General features: G+C 43.3%; 1 protein-coding gene across 2 annotated transcripts in view; it reads left to right on the top strand.

Annotated features, from left to right (window-relative positions):
- Positions 1–2772: 2772 nt before the first annotated feature.
- LOC119913119 (butyrophilin subfamily 2 member A1-like) overlaps positions 2773–18559 on the top strand; it is a 206992-nt gene continuing 191205 nt past the window's right edge. The window contains exons 1-3 of one of the 2 annotated variants that reach the window (XR_005446375.1): positions 2773–3504; positions 5946–6289; positions 8274–9148. Coding sequence is in view for 1 of the 2 variants with exons in the window: in XM_038732452.1 (XP_038588380.1) it covers positions 3435–3504 (70 nt within the window). In the remaining variant the exon portion in view is untranslated. Of the gene's footprint in view, positions 3505–5945; positions 6290–8273; positions 9149–18559 lie in introns of those variants that run through there. The other variant, XM_038732452.1, reaches the window with a different exon arrangement.

Genomic DNA, 18559 nt, shown 5'->3' with positions numbered 1-18559 from the left:
CCTGCCTGAAAGTACTCTTGGTGTCTTCACACCATGTTTTTCAGTGTGGCTTGACGGTCTGCTGAGGCTTACTCAGGTTCTGTCTTGCTTTGACAATAAACTCTATTGCATCAATCTCTGACTGACTCCAGTAGCTTCTTTTGAACTCCAAGTGCTGTCGACCCCACCAGTACTTGTTAAATGCAGAGGACAGATCAGGGCTTCCAGCAGGCCTGAATCTAGCTTTCTGCCCCTCTACAGTAGCCTATGAAGTCCGACAATATAATTACATTTTCCGAGGGGTCCTGTTAACTGTCTGAACAGTGAGTGTGGCAGCTCTACTCATTTATCCCAAGTGCTAACTAGTGAAACTGTGTTAAGCAGGGTGGAAGTTTAAACTGACCGTATAAAGTCTGTGTCATGTGGAGCTACAGGCCAGGAATTAAATATCAGTAATTTTACCTTTTCTTTCACGTATAGTACCTTCCGACATTTCAAGTTGCATCAATTACAGTGTAAAAACAAACCTATGGTCTCTGAGCAGTTGGTGGGTGTGGCTAAGATGCTAAATGCTAACAGATGCACTTTGGGGGTAGAGATGGTGACACCTACAAGTTCCTGAGGGTGCACCTCAACAACAAACTGGACTGGACAGACAACATGAGGCCCTCTACAGGAAAGGACAGAGCAGGCTGTTCTTCCTGAGGAGTCTCAGGTCATTCAATGTGTGCACCAGGCTGCTGCAGATGTTCTACCTGTCTGTAGGGGCCAGTGTCATCTTCCTCGCTGTGGTGTGCTGGGGAGGGGGCAGCGGGACTTGTGGCGCCAACAAACTGGGCAAGCTGGTGAGGAAGGCCAGCTCGGTGGTGTGGATGGAACTGGACAGTGTGGAGGCAGAGACTGAGCGGAGGATGAGAGGAAGCTGAAAACCATCTCGGACAACTCCTCTCATCCTCTCTCTGCTGAGCTGAGGCAGCTCAGGGGCTCCTTCAGCCACAGACTCATTCAGCCCCGAGCCTCACAGCACTCAGGAGGCTCATTTGTGCCGTCAGGCTCCACAACACCACAGCACCAAACTGAGAGACTGTTCCTGAGTATATTTCAGACATTTATCTGAGTGTAAATGATCTGACTGCAAATAATTATCACAGGGCAAATAATGTGTAAATATTTAAACATCTATATTGAATATTAATTACATAACGAACATATATTCTGAGTATACAGTTTATTTATATTTAAACATCTGTGTTGAATGTTGCTGATTCTACTGTATCCATTCTTTCACATTTCTCTGTGCTGCTCTGTCTTAATAAAGTTATATTTTGTCTTAGCATAGTCTGATTATACGTGAGGTGGTGCTTTCCATTGCTGTCATCACTGACTTACCTTACCCAGGGTATACACAGGAATCCTGCAGTAAAAATACCTTTAAAGACCTGTTTCAAGACCTTTCAACATATTTTAAGACTGCTGCGCAACTCTGATCTGTAACCAGTTAAGTCAGCGACGCACCTTTAAAAGGGGAATTGTGGAGTTTTGAAAAGGAATTTAAACAGATTTATAACATTGTTATGGTCTGTGTGTGAGCAGGTTGTAACGTCACCTAAAAATTGAGGCGTTTACCAACTTTCTCAGTTGCCTCTCACAGCCTGTATAGGACTACTGTTTCTATGTGAAGGACTGGTTGGATTCACTGTGAAAACCCATTGTCTGACACAGACTGTGTGCAACATTACTGCAAAGCTTGCCTGCAGTGAAAACTTTCATCGCCCACTTGATCAATACTACAGAATTCAAAAAGGCCAGAAGGGAACAAAGTTGAAGAGAATAAACTAAGTATTAAATAACATTGTATATGGTGATGGATATTCGTATCACATTATAACGTTTGTGTCCACCTTGTGTAGCCCTTAATATCATCAATCTTGTATTTTATATACTTTTGTTGTTAATCTCTCAGTATTGTTGAAAATGAATCACTGTTGTTGGATATTAGGCTTTCGATGGCATCAATATTTATATTAAATAATTATTAATCAACGTATTATTATTATTAAATAATGAAGGTGAGAGACTGTAGGTGGTAAAAAAACAACTAATAGATATCACCGTGAAACTTTCCTAGTTGATTACTTATATTAAGAAAATATTTTTTTGTATTACAGGTTTTCTGAAATGTTATGTTTAAATATGCAAATGAGACAGTTAATTATAAAGTGATCAACTAACATTTGATTATAGCCATGAAATGAAATGATTAACGAAATTAAGGAGATCATGATTTTTAATAGTATTGATACAAATGTGTGTGGAAGAGTAAAAGAAGTGAAGAATCATGTTGAGATATGTTGAATTTGTTGTGAAATACTGAAATGGGTGTAACAGTCTTCATCGGGAGAGAAGGGTCAGCAAGGGAAAATGAAACTGTCAAGTAAGGAGAGCTTTGGCCCAACTCACGTAAACAGGAAAAGGGTCGTGGCTGATTTGACAGGAAAACTCAGCTACGGAGTGGGATAAATAAAAAGGAGTCAGGAAGAGATTGGGGTTATTCCTCGGCAGACCTCAGAGACATTGGACTCGGAGCAGGACCAAGCGGACCAAGAGCCTAAGACAAGAGTTGGAGATTTGAACAGCAGACAACTAGAGACTTCTTCAGAGTTTTCTTCAGTGGACTTCAAGAGATTGAGCCACAGTGGACAACCACAACAACCAAACCAAGTTTCTACAAGATTCTACAGATCCACAGAAGAGGGAAAGATCTCCTTGGCCAAGACGACTACTTCTCTCCCTTTCTCTCCAAAAAGAAGACATCTAAATCACTCAAGCTCAGCTATTATAATCAGATTTAGAATTTTAAACATTTTATCATTTTACTTAGTATCAATCAGAGAGCTGTCGTTAACGGGTGTGGCTGGGGTGATATTTGGCTCTAGGGCCAATTCAGAGTAAGCAGGGTAGGCGTTCGGAAGAAGACAGTTAGAAGCTAGGCGAATCTCTTCGACAGCAGCTTAAACAGTCCTCAGTTATACCTAATAGGGTAATACCCACAGGCCTAGAGGATCGGGCCCTTTAAGACGGAGAGCTGGTCCAGCACCTCCTGAACAGGGGTAACTCGGGATCTAACATCATGCTGTGGGACACCATTCTTTGGGTTCCTGGGAGAGGACTCACTTCTCACTCACAATGACTCACTTGACAAAAGTTCAACCAAGATCACAAATAAACAACCTCACGCAGACGTCAGAAATCACGTGACACCTTCCCCGCTCCCTCGGCTGGGCGGGTCCACTGTAAAAAGAAAAGGAAGAAGCATTCAGTCTGGTCATCACCTTCATCATCTCTGCTTCTAAATATGTGACCTAACCTGACAACGATCGAGAGATTATCACTGTAGATCACTGTAGGCGGTCCGCTGTCAACAGAAACTACAGAGAAGAAAGAATAAGTCAGTCATGGTCGCTTTAACATGGCCGCCATTCGTGGCTTTGTTCGCATGTTCATGGATCGTTGTTCTGTGTCAAGGTAAGAGGAGTGTGTGTCCGTGTGGTAGGTCTGGGGTGATTCAAAGACGTCATTGATTACGGAAATACAACGATTCGCATAACGTGTGTCAACTCATCAGCTAGACCAGGGGTATTCAATTAGATTTCAAAGAGGTCTAGTTAGAGAAAATTTCCTGAAGCAAAGGTCCGGAACATCAAAACGACGAACTTGCGTTATCATTCAGTACTATAACCTATAGTTGTATCAACACGTTTTTAGTCAACAACGGACTGTCAAATCAAATAATATTTCAGTCAGTTTTCACATCAAACTGGAAGGATAATAAATAACTATTCAAATAATAAATTCTAAATTTAAGTAAACTAAATTAAAGTGCCTAATTTTTAGAAAAAATGTAACAAAAAGTGTAGCTTGAAGTGATGAAGTGTAGTCTTAACCAATTTTATAATAAACACTCAACACATCATAACAAATGAACAGCTGTAATGCCTCCTCTTCTCTTTCATTTCCTCTTACAGAGCTACCACTTTCCTACTTTCTGTTGTTCAGTGAGAAACGTGAGCTCCAGCTAGCATATTGGAGATCTATGAGATATTCTGGTTTTGAACTGCCCGTGGGAGGAATGTACATGTAAGAATCTGTACATTCTTGATTAAAAGTCATGTGAAATCTCTTTTATCTTTCGTCTCCTCAATTCGCGTGTGTTTCCAAAACATCTCTGGTGAATCTCGCGGACTCGACTCGCAAGCCTCGGTATGCACAGATTTGATTGGCTGAGCAGCGTCACATGAGACGATTGGAGCACATGCGATTGGTCTGTGAGTTTCCTGGTCCTCTAAACCAGTACAGTAAATGCTAGAAAAGCTGCGCGGGTTAAAATAGAAACGCTCCGTCACGAGGTAGTAAGTCTCAATAATAAATGTGCTGTAGGTCGGCGGTCCGGAGAGGACGGCGGCTGGGTCCGGATCCGGACCGCGGTCCGCCTATTAGTGACCTCTGAGCTAGACGATCTGTTCTCCAACCATCTAAAGTTCAGAAGTATTTTAGAGAGACACTGAACAAAATGGCGCTCTGTGAAGAGGAAATAGTTTCACTGCAGCACAACTGCTGTGCACGAACACGTGGAGTGAAAGAATCTCGGAGCACATGGTCAAGACGACAGCACCACAAATCTTCTTTACCTTTTAGTTTCCACACAAGCCTGCTACATTATCAGCACGAGCAGCATGTTTCTGTTTGTCACTTAAAACAGATTTAATGTATGTATTTGTTTATTGCCTCCATGTTAAAAGTAATTTCTGCCCCGCTGCTGTCATGGTGACGTAATGTTGCACCATGTGCGAGAAAACAGCTGAAAGCAACATTGCACATTACATTGTGAATCGTTTCAGTTGTTTATTTGTTCCACACTGATGCATATCTGTGATTATCTTACTGCATGTTACGCTAGTGATGAAATAAATCCATGTTAGGAACATATGAAGATTCACTATATGTAGTACTTAATGTCAGTTATTATTATTTTTAATATCATGACACAGCAACTGTGAAATTAGACTCACTGTTTAATGATCATTACAGGGAGGGAAATGTGTCAAACATCCTGTATTCACAATTAGCAATTATAATATAATAACAATATAATAACTGTTGTTGTAACTTATTCATTCAGTTTTATTTACAACATGTTCATTATATTATTGACTCAAATATATTTACTAGACTTTGACTCTGTAGGCTGCTGGATATGTTTGTAACCTCCTAAAGTTTATTATGAGCTGACTTGTGAACAGAGTCTCCACCTCTGACCTCTGTTCCTGTCCAGCACTGTAGTTTACTGTGTGGACGGATGGACAGCAGAGACCAACATGTGTCCTCTCCCCTCTCGTGGTGTCTGTCCATGCAGATCCAGCAGCTTCATTTGTCTCTCTGAGAAGTAAAGCAGTTTCATACTGTAGGGACTCTTTCCTCAGTAGAAGTAGTTCAGACACAGTCTGAGTAGAGGACGGACAGACTGGGGACACATTTGGAAAACAAGGACAAAGATTCAAAGCTTCTAGGAAATAATAAACTTCACATGTTTAATATTTCAGCTGTTTGTTCAGGCTCAGAAATGCTGATGTCTGTATTCAGATGGGAAATAATATCAATAATCAATAATCTCCAAACAAGCAGAAAGCAGATGAAAGTAAAATGTCTCCTGTCTGATGGTGCGGAGGACGACTTGACTGACAGCTGTAGAAATGAGCAACATGAAGTCAGCGTGCAGCTGCAGCAGAGGAGTTAGTCTCTCCTTTCTGCAGCTGGGACTCAAGTTGTCTGAGAACAGGGTTTGAAATGCTGCTGAGTTCACATGTGCTGTTTTATAGAGACCTGATCTCTGCTGCTTCCATCAAAAGATGTTTGAACAACAGGAAACATTACAAGTCCTGACTGGAGGCTTTTCTCTTTCTGCTCAGAGACACAGGAGGTGAAGGTGAAGCCTGGAGAGGACGCCACTCTTCCCTGTCGGGGTCACAGAGGTGCTACCATAGAAGTGATAAAGTGGAACAGACCTGACGTGAAGTCAGATGAATATGTCTTCTACTTCAAAGACGGCCGCTCACATGAAAACTACCAGCATGAATCTTATCGTGGTCGAGTGGAGCTGAAGATCCAGAGATGAAAAACGGAAACGCTTCTGTGATTCTGAAGAACGTCACCATCAATGACACTGGAACATATCAGTGTCGGGTTAGAGAGGAAAACGAGACAGGCCAAGTTAAACTGATCAGCACTGTCATGCTGAATGTGAAAGATTCAGGTGAGTCTCTTTGTCTCTCAGATGAGCGTGTAGAGCTCAGAGTGTCTCTTTGTCTCTCAGGTGAGCGTGTAGAGCTCAGAGTGTCTCTTTGTCTCTCAGGTGAGCGCGTAGAGCTCAGAGTGTCTCTTTGTCTCTCATGTGAGAGTGTAGAGCTCAGAGTGTCTCTTTGTCTCTCAGGTCAGCGTGTAGAGCTCAGAGTGTCTCTTTGTCTCTCAGGTGAGCGCGTAGAGCTCAGAGTGTCTCTTTGTCTCTCAGGTGAGCGCGTAGAGCTCAGAGTGTCTCTTTGTCTCTCAGGTGAGCGTGTAGAGCTCAGAGTGTCTCTTTGTCTCTCAGGTGAGCGTGTAGAGCTCAGAGTGTCTCTTTGTCTCTCAGGTGAGCGTGTAGAGCTCAGAGTGTCTCTTTGTCTCTCAGGTGAGTGTGTAGAGCTCAGAGTGTCTCTTTGTCTCTCAGGTGAGCGTGTAGAGCTCAGAGTGTCTCTTTGTCTCTCAGGTGAGCGTGTAGAGCTCAGAGTGTCTCTTTGTCTCTCAGGTGAGCGTGTAGAGCTCAGAGTGTCTCTTTGTCTCTCAGGTGAGCGTGTAGAGCTCAGAGTGTCTCTTTGTCTCTCAGGTGAGCGTGTAGAGCTCAGAGTGTCTCTTTGTCTTTCAGGTGAGTGTGTAGAGCTAAGAGTGTCTCTTTGTCTCTTAGGTGAGCGTGTAGAGCTCAGAGTGTCTCTTTGTCTCTCAGGTGAGCGCATAGAGCTCAGAGTGTCTTTTTGTCTCTCAGGTGAGCGTGTAGAGCTCAGAGTGTCTCTTTGTCTCTCAGGCGAGCGTGTAGAGCTCAGAGTGTCTGTTTGTCTCTCTGGTGAGCGCGTAGAGCTCAGAGTGTCTCTTTGTCTCTCAGGTGGGCGTGTAGAGCTCAGAGTGTCTCTTTGTCTCTCAGGTGAGCGCTTAGAGCTCAGAGCGTCTCTTTGTCTCAGAGTGTCTCTTTGTCTCTCAGGTGAGCGCGTAGAGCTCAGAGTGTCTCTTTGTCTCTCAGGTGAGCGCGTAGAGCTCAGAGTGTCTCTTTGTCTCAGAGTGTCTCTTTGTCTCTCAGGTGAGCGCGTAGAGCTCAGAGTGTCTCTTTGTCTGTCAGGTGAGCGTGTAGAGCTCAGAGTGTCTCTTTGTCTCTCAGGTAAACGTGTAGAGCTCAGAGTGTCTCTTTGTCTCTCAGGTAAACGTGTAGAGCTCAGAGTGTCTCTTTGTCTCAGAGTGTCTCCTTTTTTCTCTCAGGTGAGCGTGTAGAGCTCAGAGTGTCTCTTTGTCTATCAGGTGAGCGTGTAGAGCTCAGAGTGTCTCTTTGTCTCTCAGGTGAGCGTGTAGAGCTCAGAGTGTCTCTTTGTCTCTCATGTGAGAGCGTAGAGCTCAGAGTGTCTCGTTGTCTCTCAGGTGAGCGCGTAGAGCTCAGAGTGTCTCTTTGTCTCTCAGGTCAGCGCGTAGAGCTCAGAGTGTCTCTTTGTCTCTCAGGTGAGCGTGTAGAGCTCAGAGTGTCTCTTTGTCTCTCAGGTGAGCGCGTAGAGCTCAGAGTGTCTCTTTGTCTCTCAGGTCAGCGCGTAGAGCTCAGAGTGTCTCGTTGTCTCTCAGGTGAGCGCGTAGAGCTCAGAGTGTCTCGTTGTCTCTCAGGTGAGCGCGTAGAGCTCAGAGTGTCTCTTTGTCTCTCAGGTGAGCGCGTAGAGCTCAGAGAGTCTCTTTGTCTCTCAGGTGAGCGCGTAGAGCTCAGAGTGTCTCTTTGTCTCTCAGGTCAGCGTGTAGAGCTCAGAGTGTCTCTTTGTCTCTCAGGTGAAGCTGCTTCCTGGTAGTTGAGCTGAGAAACATCACAGATCAGATGTTTGTGTTTTAGAAAGATGTTGCTGATGAGACTTTAGAGGAAACAGCTGCTACGAGTCATGTGATCAAAGTGCAGTAGATAATGTCTGACATTCTGTTCACCTGCTGACAGCTGATACCTCACACCTGTTTCTGCTCTGCAGGTCACACAGCTGGACACAAGGAGGGAGGAGACGAGGAGGGAGGAGACAAGGAGGAAGGAGACGGGGAGGGAAATGTTGGACTGAGTGTCGGTCTGCCAGTTTGTGTGATTCTTCTTCTTCTTGGTGTTGGTGGTTTTGTGATCTTATATAACAGACGCATAGAGAATCAACAACCTGCTATAAACAGACATGAACTGCAGAACCTGCAGAGAGATTAAGAGACCAGAGGCAGCAGATGAGAATTAGTGAGGATCCAGACTGAAGTCACTCTGGTTACTGTGGGGAGCAGTGATTGGTCGTTACTCTCTGGCTGCTGATTGGTGGACTGAACGTGCTGCTGGACAGAAGAAACACATTCCTCCTGTAAAATAAACCTGAGATGTTGACACACGTCTGATTTCACCTGGAGGCAGGTTAATGCCAGATGGGCTGACTGACCAGCAGCTCTGTGGGACAAACAATATGACCTGATGCTGGAACAGCCAGCTGATTGTTAATTACAGGAAGTGGTACAGACCGTCTGCACCTCCCCCCACCCCTTCAAGTGGATCCATCCATCCATGTAAATACAATTAAATGGGTAAAGAACTGAAACACACAAAACACAGAGAGAAAATGAAAATAATTTTTTGATCAACAGTTACTGATGTCAGTGCCGCTCAACATCCTGCTAGCTGCAGTTATAACACTAACAGTCTGTTCTGGATGACGGAGCTGGACTTTGTTCCCAGTCCGACCCTGAAGAGCTCCTGTGGTGTATAACATATGTGCATCCGGCCATTACAGTTTAACATAATGCTCTGCAGCTGGTGAGAGGGACAGTGAACCCTTATGGGGAAGTAATGATTGATGGGTGCAGTGTTAGGGGAAGTAGAAATTAGGTATAAAGAGATTAGTGTGTATGAAGGGACTGTACCCTTCTGTGGTGTCTAATAGATGGTTACACTTATTTTACAGCACTGTGCCCTTATATGGTTTTTAGCAGAGACCTAAACATGTCCTATATAAGCTGTGTTCGATGTACAGAGAGACAGAGTGGTCATCGGGCTGGGTCACTCTCCAAGCTGCTGCAGAGCTTGTAATTGATGCTGAATTCTTTGATGTAATAAACTTTGATAATCAAGAACAGTGTCAAGCGGATTTCTTCTCAACACATCATCGCAGCATTATCGTTCGGACACCACAGAAATTGGCGACCACGAAGGGACCGTGTTGTGCCTGAATTCATCGTTCCATCACAGGCACCGTCGAGCTGACTCCCGCTCCAGACGCTGGCGTATATGGTGAGTTTTCTCATAAACTGTGGGCGCTGGTCAGTTCGTGTGTCTGTGTGTGCGTTGAAGGGTACACCGGTTCGATCCCGTGTGAATGCTTGCGGGTGGATGTGTGAGAAGACTCCGTTCTAAATTTGTGTGCATTGTGGATAACGCAAAAAGGTTGTGTGTGTGTGAATGTAATGAAGACAGATAGATAGATATAAAAGGAAGAAAAAGGAACAGCCTAGGAGTAACGGGAAGTGAGGTTTCATAACTTTGCAAAGATTAAGAATATGGGCCCTCAGATTCTTATAACCGTAAGTCATGTGGGATGGAAATTACTGTCGCGTGAAACTAGGCTTTAAGGAATAGGTAAATTGGAGTAAGGGAAAAAGAGAGAGAGTGCAACCCTGGCCAGGGTCATTCGGCTTGAATACAAATTAATAAGGATAAGGAAGAAAATATAAGGTTAAGGAAAAAGGAAAAATAAGGATTAGGACGCCGCAGATCTGGACAAAAAGCCCTTGAAAGGCGATCTTAGATGGGCCGCAAATCCTGGAAAGGAACTAGGTGAATTTTCGGGTCCGTTCAAAGGAACTGGGAGCTTGTAGAAGAAAAATTTAATTGTAAGTTACCTCTCGATACATGTGTTGACGAACTATGTCCGAAGTGGCCTCTCATTAAATATCTGCAAACTCGAGGTAGCATAAATTTAGGAAGGAAAATAATAAAGGAAAAATGCTTTATAAACAGTGTGAAGAAATGCATTCTTGTTGACTGGATAGCTATTGTGTGTGTGTGTGTGTGGAGAGCTGTCCCTGCTGTGTCTCGGTTGTGTGTGTGAGAAATGGGAGAAGCCTAGTGTGTGTGTGAGAGAGACTATGCAGAGGACAATAAGGCTAGGATTCAAGAAAACATATATATGAATAATAGAATAAATAAATAAAGAAGGAAGAGAATATACATATATATAAATGAAGAAATAGAGAAGGGAACTTGATCAAGGGGAAAACTGTGTTTTGAAATTTGTTAAAGTTATTGATTAATGCTGCTGTATGGTTTGGGTCATTTCAGAAGCAGCAGTGGGGGTCTTTTCTTAGCCTAAGTTACTTTTTTGGGAAGTGCACATTTGTTTTTCTATATTTTACTTGCATTTCATTTGGGGTTTTTTATGTGTGTAAATACATTTTGAAAGGCATTTTCATTGGTATTGAAGAACGGTTGTTAATAGAGTAAGCTTTAAATAGGAGTGAAGAGTAGTGTCTACAGCATCCCCAGTGTAAATGACACCGAAATTCCTTAGCTTGCATGTTAACGTAGATATGTTAAAAAGTTAGGGAAAATAGATTATGATTATTCAGAGAGGTAACACTCTTCTTTTTGGGGGGAAATAACCTTGTGAGTACATAAAAGGACTAAAGTGTTGTTTGCCTTTTTTTGGTTTTTGTTCTCCTGTGATCTGAGAGACAAGAAGGAGAGAGAGAGAGAGGAGAGAGAGGGGGTGCCGTCCAGCGCGCCACAGCAAAGCAGCCCGGATCCAGTCTGGCCAGTATTGTGCAATCCACAAACTCTTTACAAACACCTGTGCATATGTGTCTATACTCATTTATAATTATTACGGCTGATACACATTTAGTTTGTTTCCTTTCAGGATATTATAGACACATTTGTAACAAAGAGAGTCCATTTGTGTATACCTGCCATATTTCATGTTATGACTATCTAAGGGGAGACTTGGCAACAGACTGATCAGTTACTGTATTTGAATATTACATATGGGAGTTTTTGTGCAGGGGTCGTTTGAAGTCAAGTTGTGTGGGAATTGAGTGGTATTGAGCTTTTGGGACAAAACTAAGGTGAGAGGGTGCTTATTAGGTAGGAGTTGGCGCCGTGTGATTGCTGGATAACAAGATTTTTGTGATTGCTCTGGAGTTGACAAATTCCCTTGATTTTCCGTTAGCGGATGTGGTAAGATTGCCACCTATCAACAATTAAGTAGAATTAAAAGAAAAATAAACAAATAAGTAATAAGGAAAATAATTTACAATAAAGAAATATAAAAGAGTTGTCACTATGCGGAAAAAGGACATTAAAACGTTGAAAGTAACTACTCCGGTTGATGTAGTGCAAAAAAATAATCCTCTAGTTGATGGTATTGTAAAGTTATCTGAAAAATGGCATAAGCGTTGGCCTAATATTGAACAACCATGGCCTGTGGAAGGGACTCTTAACCCAGGTGTACTTAAAATAATGCAAGTACTTGTTTCCACATATAAGTCGGATCAAAACAAGGGGAAAAAAGGGGAACGACGTAAAGAGAAGAGACGAAGAGAGCTGGGTGTTCTTAAGTTGTTCGAACATGAAGGTCAAAAACTGATGAAAGAGACGCAAGAAAAAATGGCAAAAGAGGCAAAGATAACAGAAAAATTAATGGCAGAAGTCAACAAACCCTTCTCACATACGGATTCAGCAAAGAGACCTCCACCATACGAGGAGGAAGCGGAGTTTAAGGATGTCTATCCTCAGCTTCCAGTGATTATTCAGGAGGGTGGTTATTGCATCAGAGATGAAGATGAACGAGTCATAGAGAGAGGACAAGCAGAAACAACTATAAAGATGAATCCAAGCTCCAAAAGTAAGAAGAAAATGACACGTTTGGAAACTAAGGGTAGAGCGAGGTTTAGGAGAATGGAAGATGATGATGAACAGAGTGATGTAGAAGAGATCATGGGTGGATATGATCCTGTGATCAGACGGAGGCTGGCCAGAGCGGAAAGAAGGGGTGATGAAAGTTGGAAGAAGGATACAGGAGATCAGATCTCCGATGAAAGTGAAGATGGAGACAGCGATGAAGAGTGGGAGATTAAAGGTGCTTCATGTTCAAGAGGATTTTATCCTCCAATGACTACTGAAGAAATAGAAAAAGACATGGATCGATGCATATCATGCTTGGAGAAGTCGACTTATCCAGAAGAAATAAGAGAATTGGAAGAACATCTCGAGAAGCTGACAATACAGAGGGAGAAATTGAGGAAAAAAGGGTCTCAAAAATTGGAGAAGAAGTATGCATTACGCCCAAGGAAAGGGAGCACAAGTAAGAAGATGCTGCCAGTGATAATCCGAGGACAGAATCTGGAGTATAAGCCTTTGCAGAATACCGATATGTCAGATATACTTGAGAAGTTGCCTATTCTTCAAGATGGAGCACATCCTTGGATCTCGAAGTTGGAAGAAATTACGGTAGGAACACAAACTGCCATAGGAGATATTAAGAGACTTTTTGCTAATCTCCTGGGGATTCCAGGTATGGAAGAGATTTTTCAGAGAGCGGGACTTAATCGATATGTGGGGACTGCTGTAAATGATCCTGAGTTGTTCGCTGCAAGTAGGAATCGACTGTGGAGAGCACTGAAAGACACGTTTCCCACAAATGTGCATCCTGACAATATCTTGATTGATCCATTGGGAAAAGAAGAGAATCCGAGAGCCTATGTGTCGAGAGCTCATCAGGTGTGGAGAAATATCACAGGAAATGATCCAGAGGCGAGTCAAATGGAGCGGTCAATTTTGCGAGCTAAACTACAGATGGGGCTGCCCCCACCAGTAAGGAGCAAACTGGCAGAGGTGGTTGGACTTGGAAGCATGGCAATAGGAGTCTATACAGATCATATAGCCCATCAAGTGGATTATATAGGAAAAAGGAACATGATCAGAAAGAACAGGACCAAGTGACTCTCAGGAAACTCAATCAAATACAACTGGTGGAAAATAAGAAGAAGGAGGAAATTTCAGAGGAGGAAATTTCAGAGGAGGATTCAGGGGCCAGTCAAGGTCGCTTGGAGGACTGGTGAACCCTCACAGGGGCCCAGAGCCAGGATTCTAGAGGTGCCCAGAAAATCCGAAAGGGGGGTGTCAGCTGGTGGCATCAGGGCCAGAAAGAGATCCAACAATTGAGGTGAAAGTAAATAACCGACCATTGGAAGTAATGGCGGATAGCGGAGCGGCTTTCACCTGTGTTCGGCCTGAAGATGCTACACATCTTCCTATGTCCAATCAACTGATTCGGACAATCGGGTTTGAGGGAGTGAAGCAGCTGATTCCTCTCACGGAACCAATTGAGCTCTGCTATAAAAATCAGAAAACTACAATACCCATATTGGTATCAGAACATACACCTATTGCTCTATTGGGAAGAGATGCTTTGTGTAGATTGAACTGCACAATAAAATGTACACCAGATGGCTGTCTGATAGAAGTGCCAAAAGAAATGGTCCACCAACTATTGATGACAACAGAGATGGAGTCCTCTGCAGTATTCTGGATTGGAAATCTCAGTGCAGATTTCTTGGAGCCGGCTAAGATATGGGAGAAATTCATTGTGGCAAACATGCCAGATGCGAAACTTCCAGAATATCCATTCCATTGTACGCTCAAGTATTTCAAGAATGCTGCCCAATCAAACCCAGAGGAATGGTTGGCTCATCAACCAAAGGAATTCAACTAAGCTCAAGTTGCATAATTTTGGGACCACAAGGAGCGGCTATGAAGGTAAACACTGATGATTATCTGGAGAAAGAATTCAAAATTGAGAAGAGTGGCCACATGTGACTTTGTTGGTTTCTGAAGACTATGAGCAGAAACACATAGGGGAAATGATGACAGAAGCGGAGGAAGCTGTTTTTGTACCGATGAAAGAGAATTTGGCAATTTGGAGGAGTACAGATCAGCGATTTGTTAAAATCATGATTTCAGCTAAAGGACAGGGACAGCCACAAGCTGTACGGATGACACATGAATCTATTTGTAGTGCCAAGATGGACTCGGATTCTATGAAAGAGGAGATGTTGCGACAAGTTCCAGAATGTTTGTGGTCTCAACACAGTACCGATATTGGACTTGTGAAATCAGCCCAACCAGTGAAAGTGGAACTTCGACCAGGAGCTAGACCTCCTTGGAAGTATCAGTATCCATTGAAGGATGAAGCAATTCAAGGAATCGAACCACAAATTGAGGGACTTTGAAAGCAGGTGTTTTGAAGAAGACAACAAATCCTCAGAGTAACACGCCTTTGTTGCCTGTGAAGAAACCTGATGAGACTTATCGTATGGTTCATGATTTGAGAGCAGTAAATGAAGTGGTAACTGATTTTCCAGCAGAAGTTCCGGATCCACATACTTTGTTAGCCCAAATCCCTCCTGATGCAACACATTTCACGGTGTTAGATTTGTGTGGTGCATTTTTTAGTGTTCCTCTTAGTGTAGAGAGTCAGGGTTTATTTGGATTCACATATAAAGGACAGTTTTATGAGTATGAGAGATTGCCACAGGGATTTAAACACAGTCCTCATATATTTAACAAAGTATTGAAAGACGATTTGGTAGGGATGATCAGATATTGCAGAGTACTGTGATTCAATATGTCGACGATATTATGATCTGTTCACAAGATGAAGAAACATGTCACAAAGACTCAATTAAATTGCTACAAATATTGGCAGAAAAGGGGCATAAGGCCTCACAAAAGAAGTTGCAATATTGCCAGGAGAAGGTTGTATATTTGGGTCAGACAATAACGCATGGACACAGAAGCATTTCTGATTGTCAATTGGAGGCTATTCGCAAGGCTCCAAAGCCTAGAACTGTCAGAGAGATGTTGACGTTTCTTGGTATTGCTGGTTATTCTTCAGCATGGGTTGAGGATTATTCTAGTTTGACGGGACCTTTGAGAGCTATGGTTAAGGATACTGGGAACGCTCAACTTCACAGCAATCTGTCCTGGACACAGGAAGGCCTTGTGGCATTTGAAACAATCAAACAGAGGTTACAGGAGGCGCCAGCGCTCACACTACCAGATTACTCTAAGAATTTCTTGTTGTATGTGTCTAGTTCCACTGGAGGTAAATATGCATGTGCAGTCCTTTGTCAGCCGACAGGTACAGGGTCGAATCCTCAACCTATTTCCTATTATTCGACTGCATATTCAGAAGTGGAATTAGGGCTACCACTGTGCTACAGAGCAATGGTTGGAGTTTATTTAATGTATGACAAAGCATCATCCGTTACGATGGGTTACCCAGTGACAATTCTTACCCATCATAGTCTCAGGAATCTCCTGAACTATGGAAAATACACATTGACTATGCCAAGGCTTAGAGACTATCATAGGCTCTTAGAGCAGGAGGATGTCACCCTGGTAAGGTGTGATACGGTAAATCCAGCTGAGAATTTGCCAACGTCAGAGGATGGTGAGCCACATGATTGTGTTCAAGAGGCAGAGAAATACTCAAGGCTTAGATCAGACTTGCAAGCCCTTCCACTACGTGAGGCAGACCTGGAGTATTGGACTGATGGGTCTTGTTATCGTGTGGGAGAGAAATTGTGTGCTGGCTATGCAGTAGTAAAAGCTCAAGGAACGGGATTTGTTGTTGAAAAAGCTGAAGTAATACCACAGCCTGCGTCTGCACAGCTTGCAGAACTTGTGGGGCTAACAGAAGCGTGTTTGTTAGCTGACGGGCAGCGAGTGACAATATATACTGATTCGGCATATGCACATAATGTATGTCATTTGTTTGGAGCAGTGTGGAAAGGTCGGGGGTTTAAGAGAACGGATGGTTCTCCAATACAACATCACGCACAAATAATAAAACTGTTGCATGCTATGATGAGCCTAAAGAGATAGCGATAGCTAAGTGTGCAGCTCATAAAACAGATGCGTCAAGAGTGACACAGGGAACAAAGCTGCTGATGAAGCTGCAAAAGCTGTCACAGGAGCTGACAAATTGGGCAAGGTTTTTCTGGTCACTCATGGGGTGGACTTGGAAGACAGAATTACGCTTAAGGAAGTGATTTTGATGCAGGAAGCTGCTTCTATGATTGATAAACAGTTGTGGCTGGACCGAGGTGCTGTTAAGGATTCTACGGGTCTTTGGAGAAATCACGAGGGACTGATAGTAGCACCTCTGGACCTGTTAGGTTTGATGATTCAGGAAGCACATGGGTTAGCTCATGTTGCCAGGGGGGAGGTTAGGAGAAAAATCACAAAGGAGTATGGTTTTTGGGCACCATATTTGCTTGAACAGATTGATTATGTCATAGGCAGGTGTACAATCTGTCTGAAAAATAATGTCCGCAGGGGTATGTCTGTTCCTCCTGGTTACATTCCCACCCCAAGGGGTCCTATGCGTGAGTTAGTTGTTGACTTTGTCGATATGATAAAACCAGTTGAAGGGAAAAGATACATGCTAGTGGTTGTGGATAGATTTTCACGATGGCCGGAGGCCTGTCCAACCAAGCGGAAAGACGCTCAGTCGGTTGCCAAGTTTTTGTGTAGAGAAGTCATAAGCAGGTGGGGACTTCCAGATCGAATATCATCAGATAATGGGAAAGAGTTTGTGGATAAAACAGTGAAATTGATTTTGCAAAAATTGGGAATCAAGCAACGTCTTGGAGCAGTTTATCACCCACAAAGTCAAGGGGTGTGTGAAAAAATGAATGGGGTTTTGAAAAACCGTATTGTCAAGATTTGCCAACATACGGGTCTAAACTGGATAGCGGCGCTCCCTTTGGCGTTAATGGTGTGTCGCTCAAGTGAGCTGCGTGATTTACGTATAACGCCCCATGAATTGGTCACAGGAAGACGGATGCCTACGCCTTGTTTACGAACAAGTGGCAAGGGTCCAAGTTTGGCTCTTTTGGAAGATGAAATGAGAGCGTATGTCACGTACATGGCCAATTTCCATAAAAAGTTGTCCACATATGTTTCTGACAGGCAAAGGAAAGAAGAGGTGCAGGAGAAGCTCGATGAGCAAAAAAGGAGCACAGTGCAACCTGGGGACAAGGTGTTCGTGAAGGTCTTTAGGAGGAAGTGGTATAACGAACGCCGTGAGGGACCATTTGAAGTGGTTCGTAGTACTGGAACAGCTGTCCAGGTTAGAGGGTCTCCAATGTGGCATCATTTATCACATTGTGTTAAAGCGCCTAGTGAAGAGGTGCCGCGGGTGGATAGCCAAGATGGTGAAGGCTCAAGAGAGCTGGATGACAATAGGGAAGAACAGGCAGAAGGAGAGATGCATGACAATATCCAGAACCAAAACCCAGAAGGGGATATTGTCCATTCAGTGGACAATGTTGGTAATCATGTGCACACTTTTGATGATGCCAGATATGACTCTGCAATTGATGGAGAGGAAAGGAGATTTGGGGATATTGGTTTTCAATATGTCCCAGAATCAGCAGGGCCTATTTCAGTGGAAGGGGAAGTCGCAGAGGTCACCAAGGGCTGCACCTCTGTTACAGGAGAAGCCAGTGTTCCACTTAGACACAACAGCCCCAGACCAGTTCGGAAAAGAGGCAGACCAAAACGATATGAAAACTAGAATTGAAGCACCTCTAGGAAAGTCAACAACAGTTTCTAAATGTATAAATGTAACACATTTGACTACAGTAGCGCCTCAGATGATTTCATCAACGCCAACTTCATTGTCTACGGTGGTTAAGGTTAAGTTTGGAGGTTCGGCATATCTTCCCTGTAAATGTGAGAAATGGAATACGGGTGGTAATGTACCTCCCAAGTGGTTAAATAGTCGCGGTAAAGATGTGTTGTTATCAGGACTGGAGGGTGTACCCCCTAGTCAAAGAAAGTTTTCTCTGCTTAATGATATGAGGCGGTGGAAAATTGTTGGTGACTGTTCACTTGTTTTGCGTAATGCTACCCGGGAAGACTTAGGGGAATATAGTTGTACGTATTTAAAGCCAGATTTTAAATTTGTTCCGTTTCAAAATTATTGGATACAAGGTTATGTGACCCGTAAGGTGACGCTTATGATGAAAGATTTAGAGCCTGGTGAAGTGACAACAGTCACCAAAGGAGTTCAGGAGCAGTATCCTACAGTAGTCACTCCAAGAGTGAATAATACACAGAGAACAGTTGTCATTGGGCCCTTGGAAACAACTGAAAGAGTTAATACATCAGCTAATGTGATTGTTTTAGCAGAAGTTGTGGAAGAAATGAATGTTACAGAGGCGATAACAA

Source organism: Micropterus salmoides, unplaced genomic scaffold, assembly GCF_014851395.1.
Source record: "Micropterus salmoides isolate LMB-PRFRI ecotype aquatic unplaced genomic scaffold, ASM1485139v1 Ms_hic_scaffold_2, whole genome shotgun sequence".
Classification (NCBI taxonomy): Eukaryota; Metazoa; Chordata; class Actinopteri; order Centrarchiformes; family Centrarchidae; genus Micropterus; species Micropterus salmoides.
The sequence above is the reverse complement of the archived record's forward strand: the minus strand, read 5'-3'. Positions and strand labels throughout refer to the sequence as shown.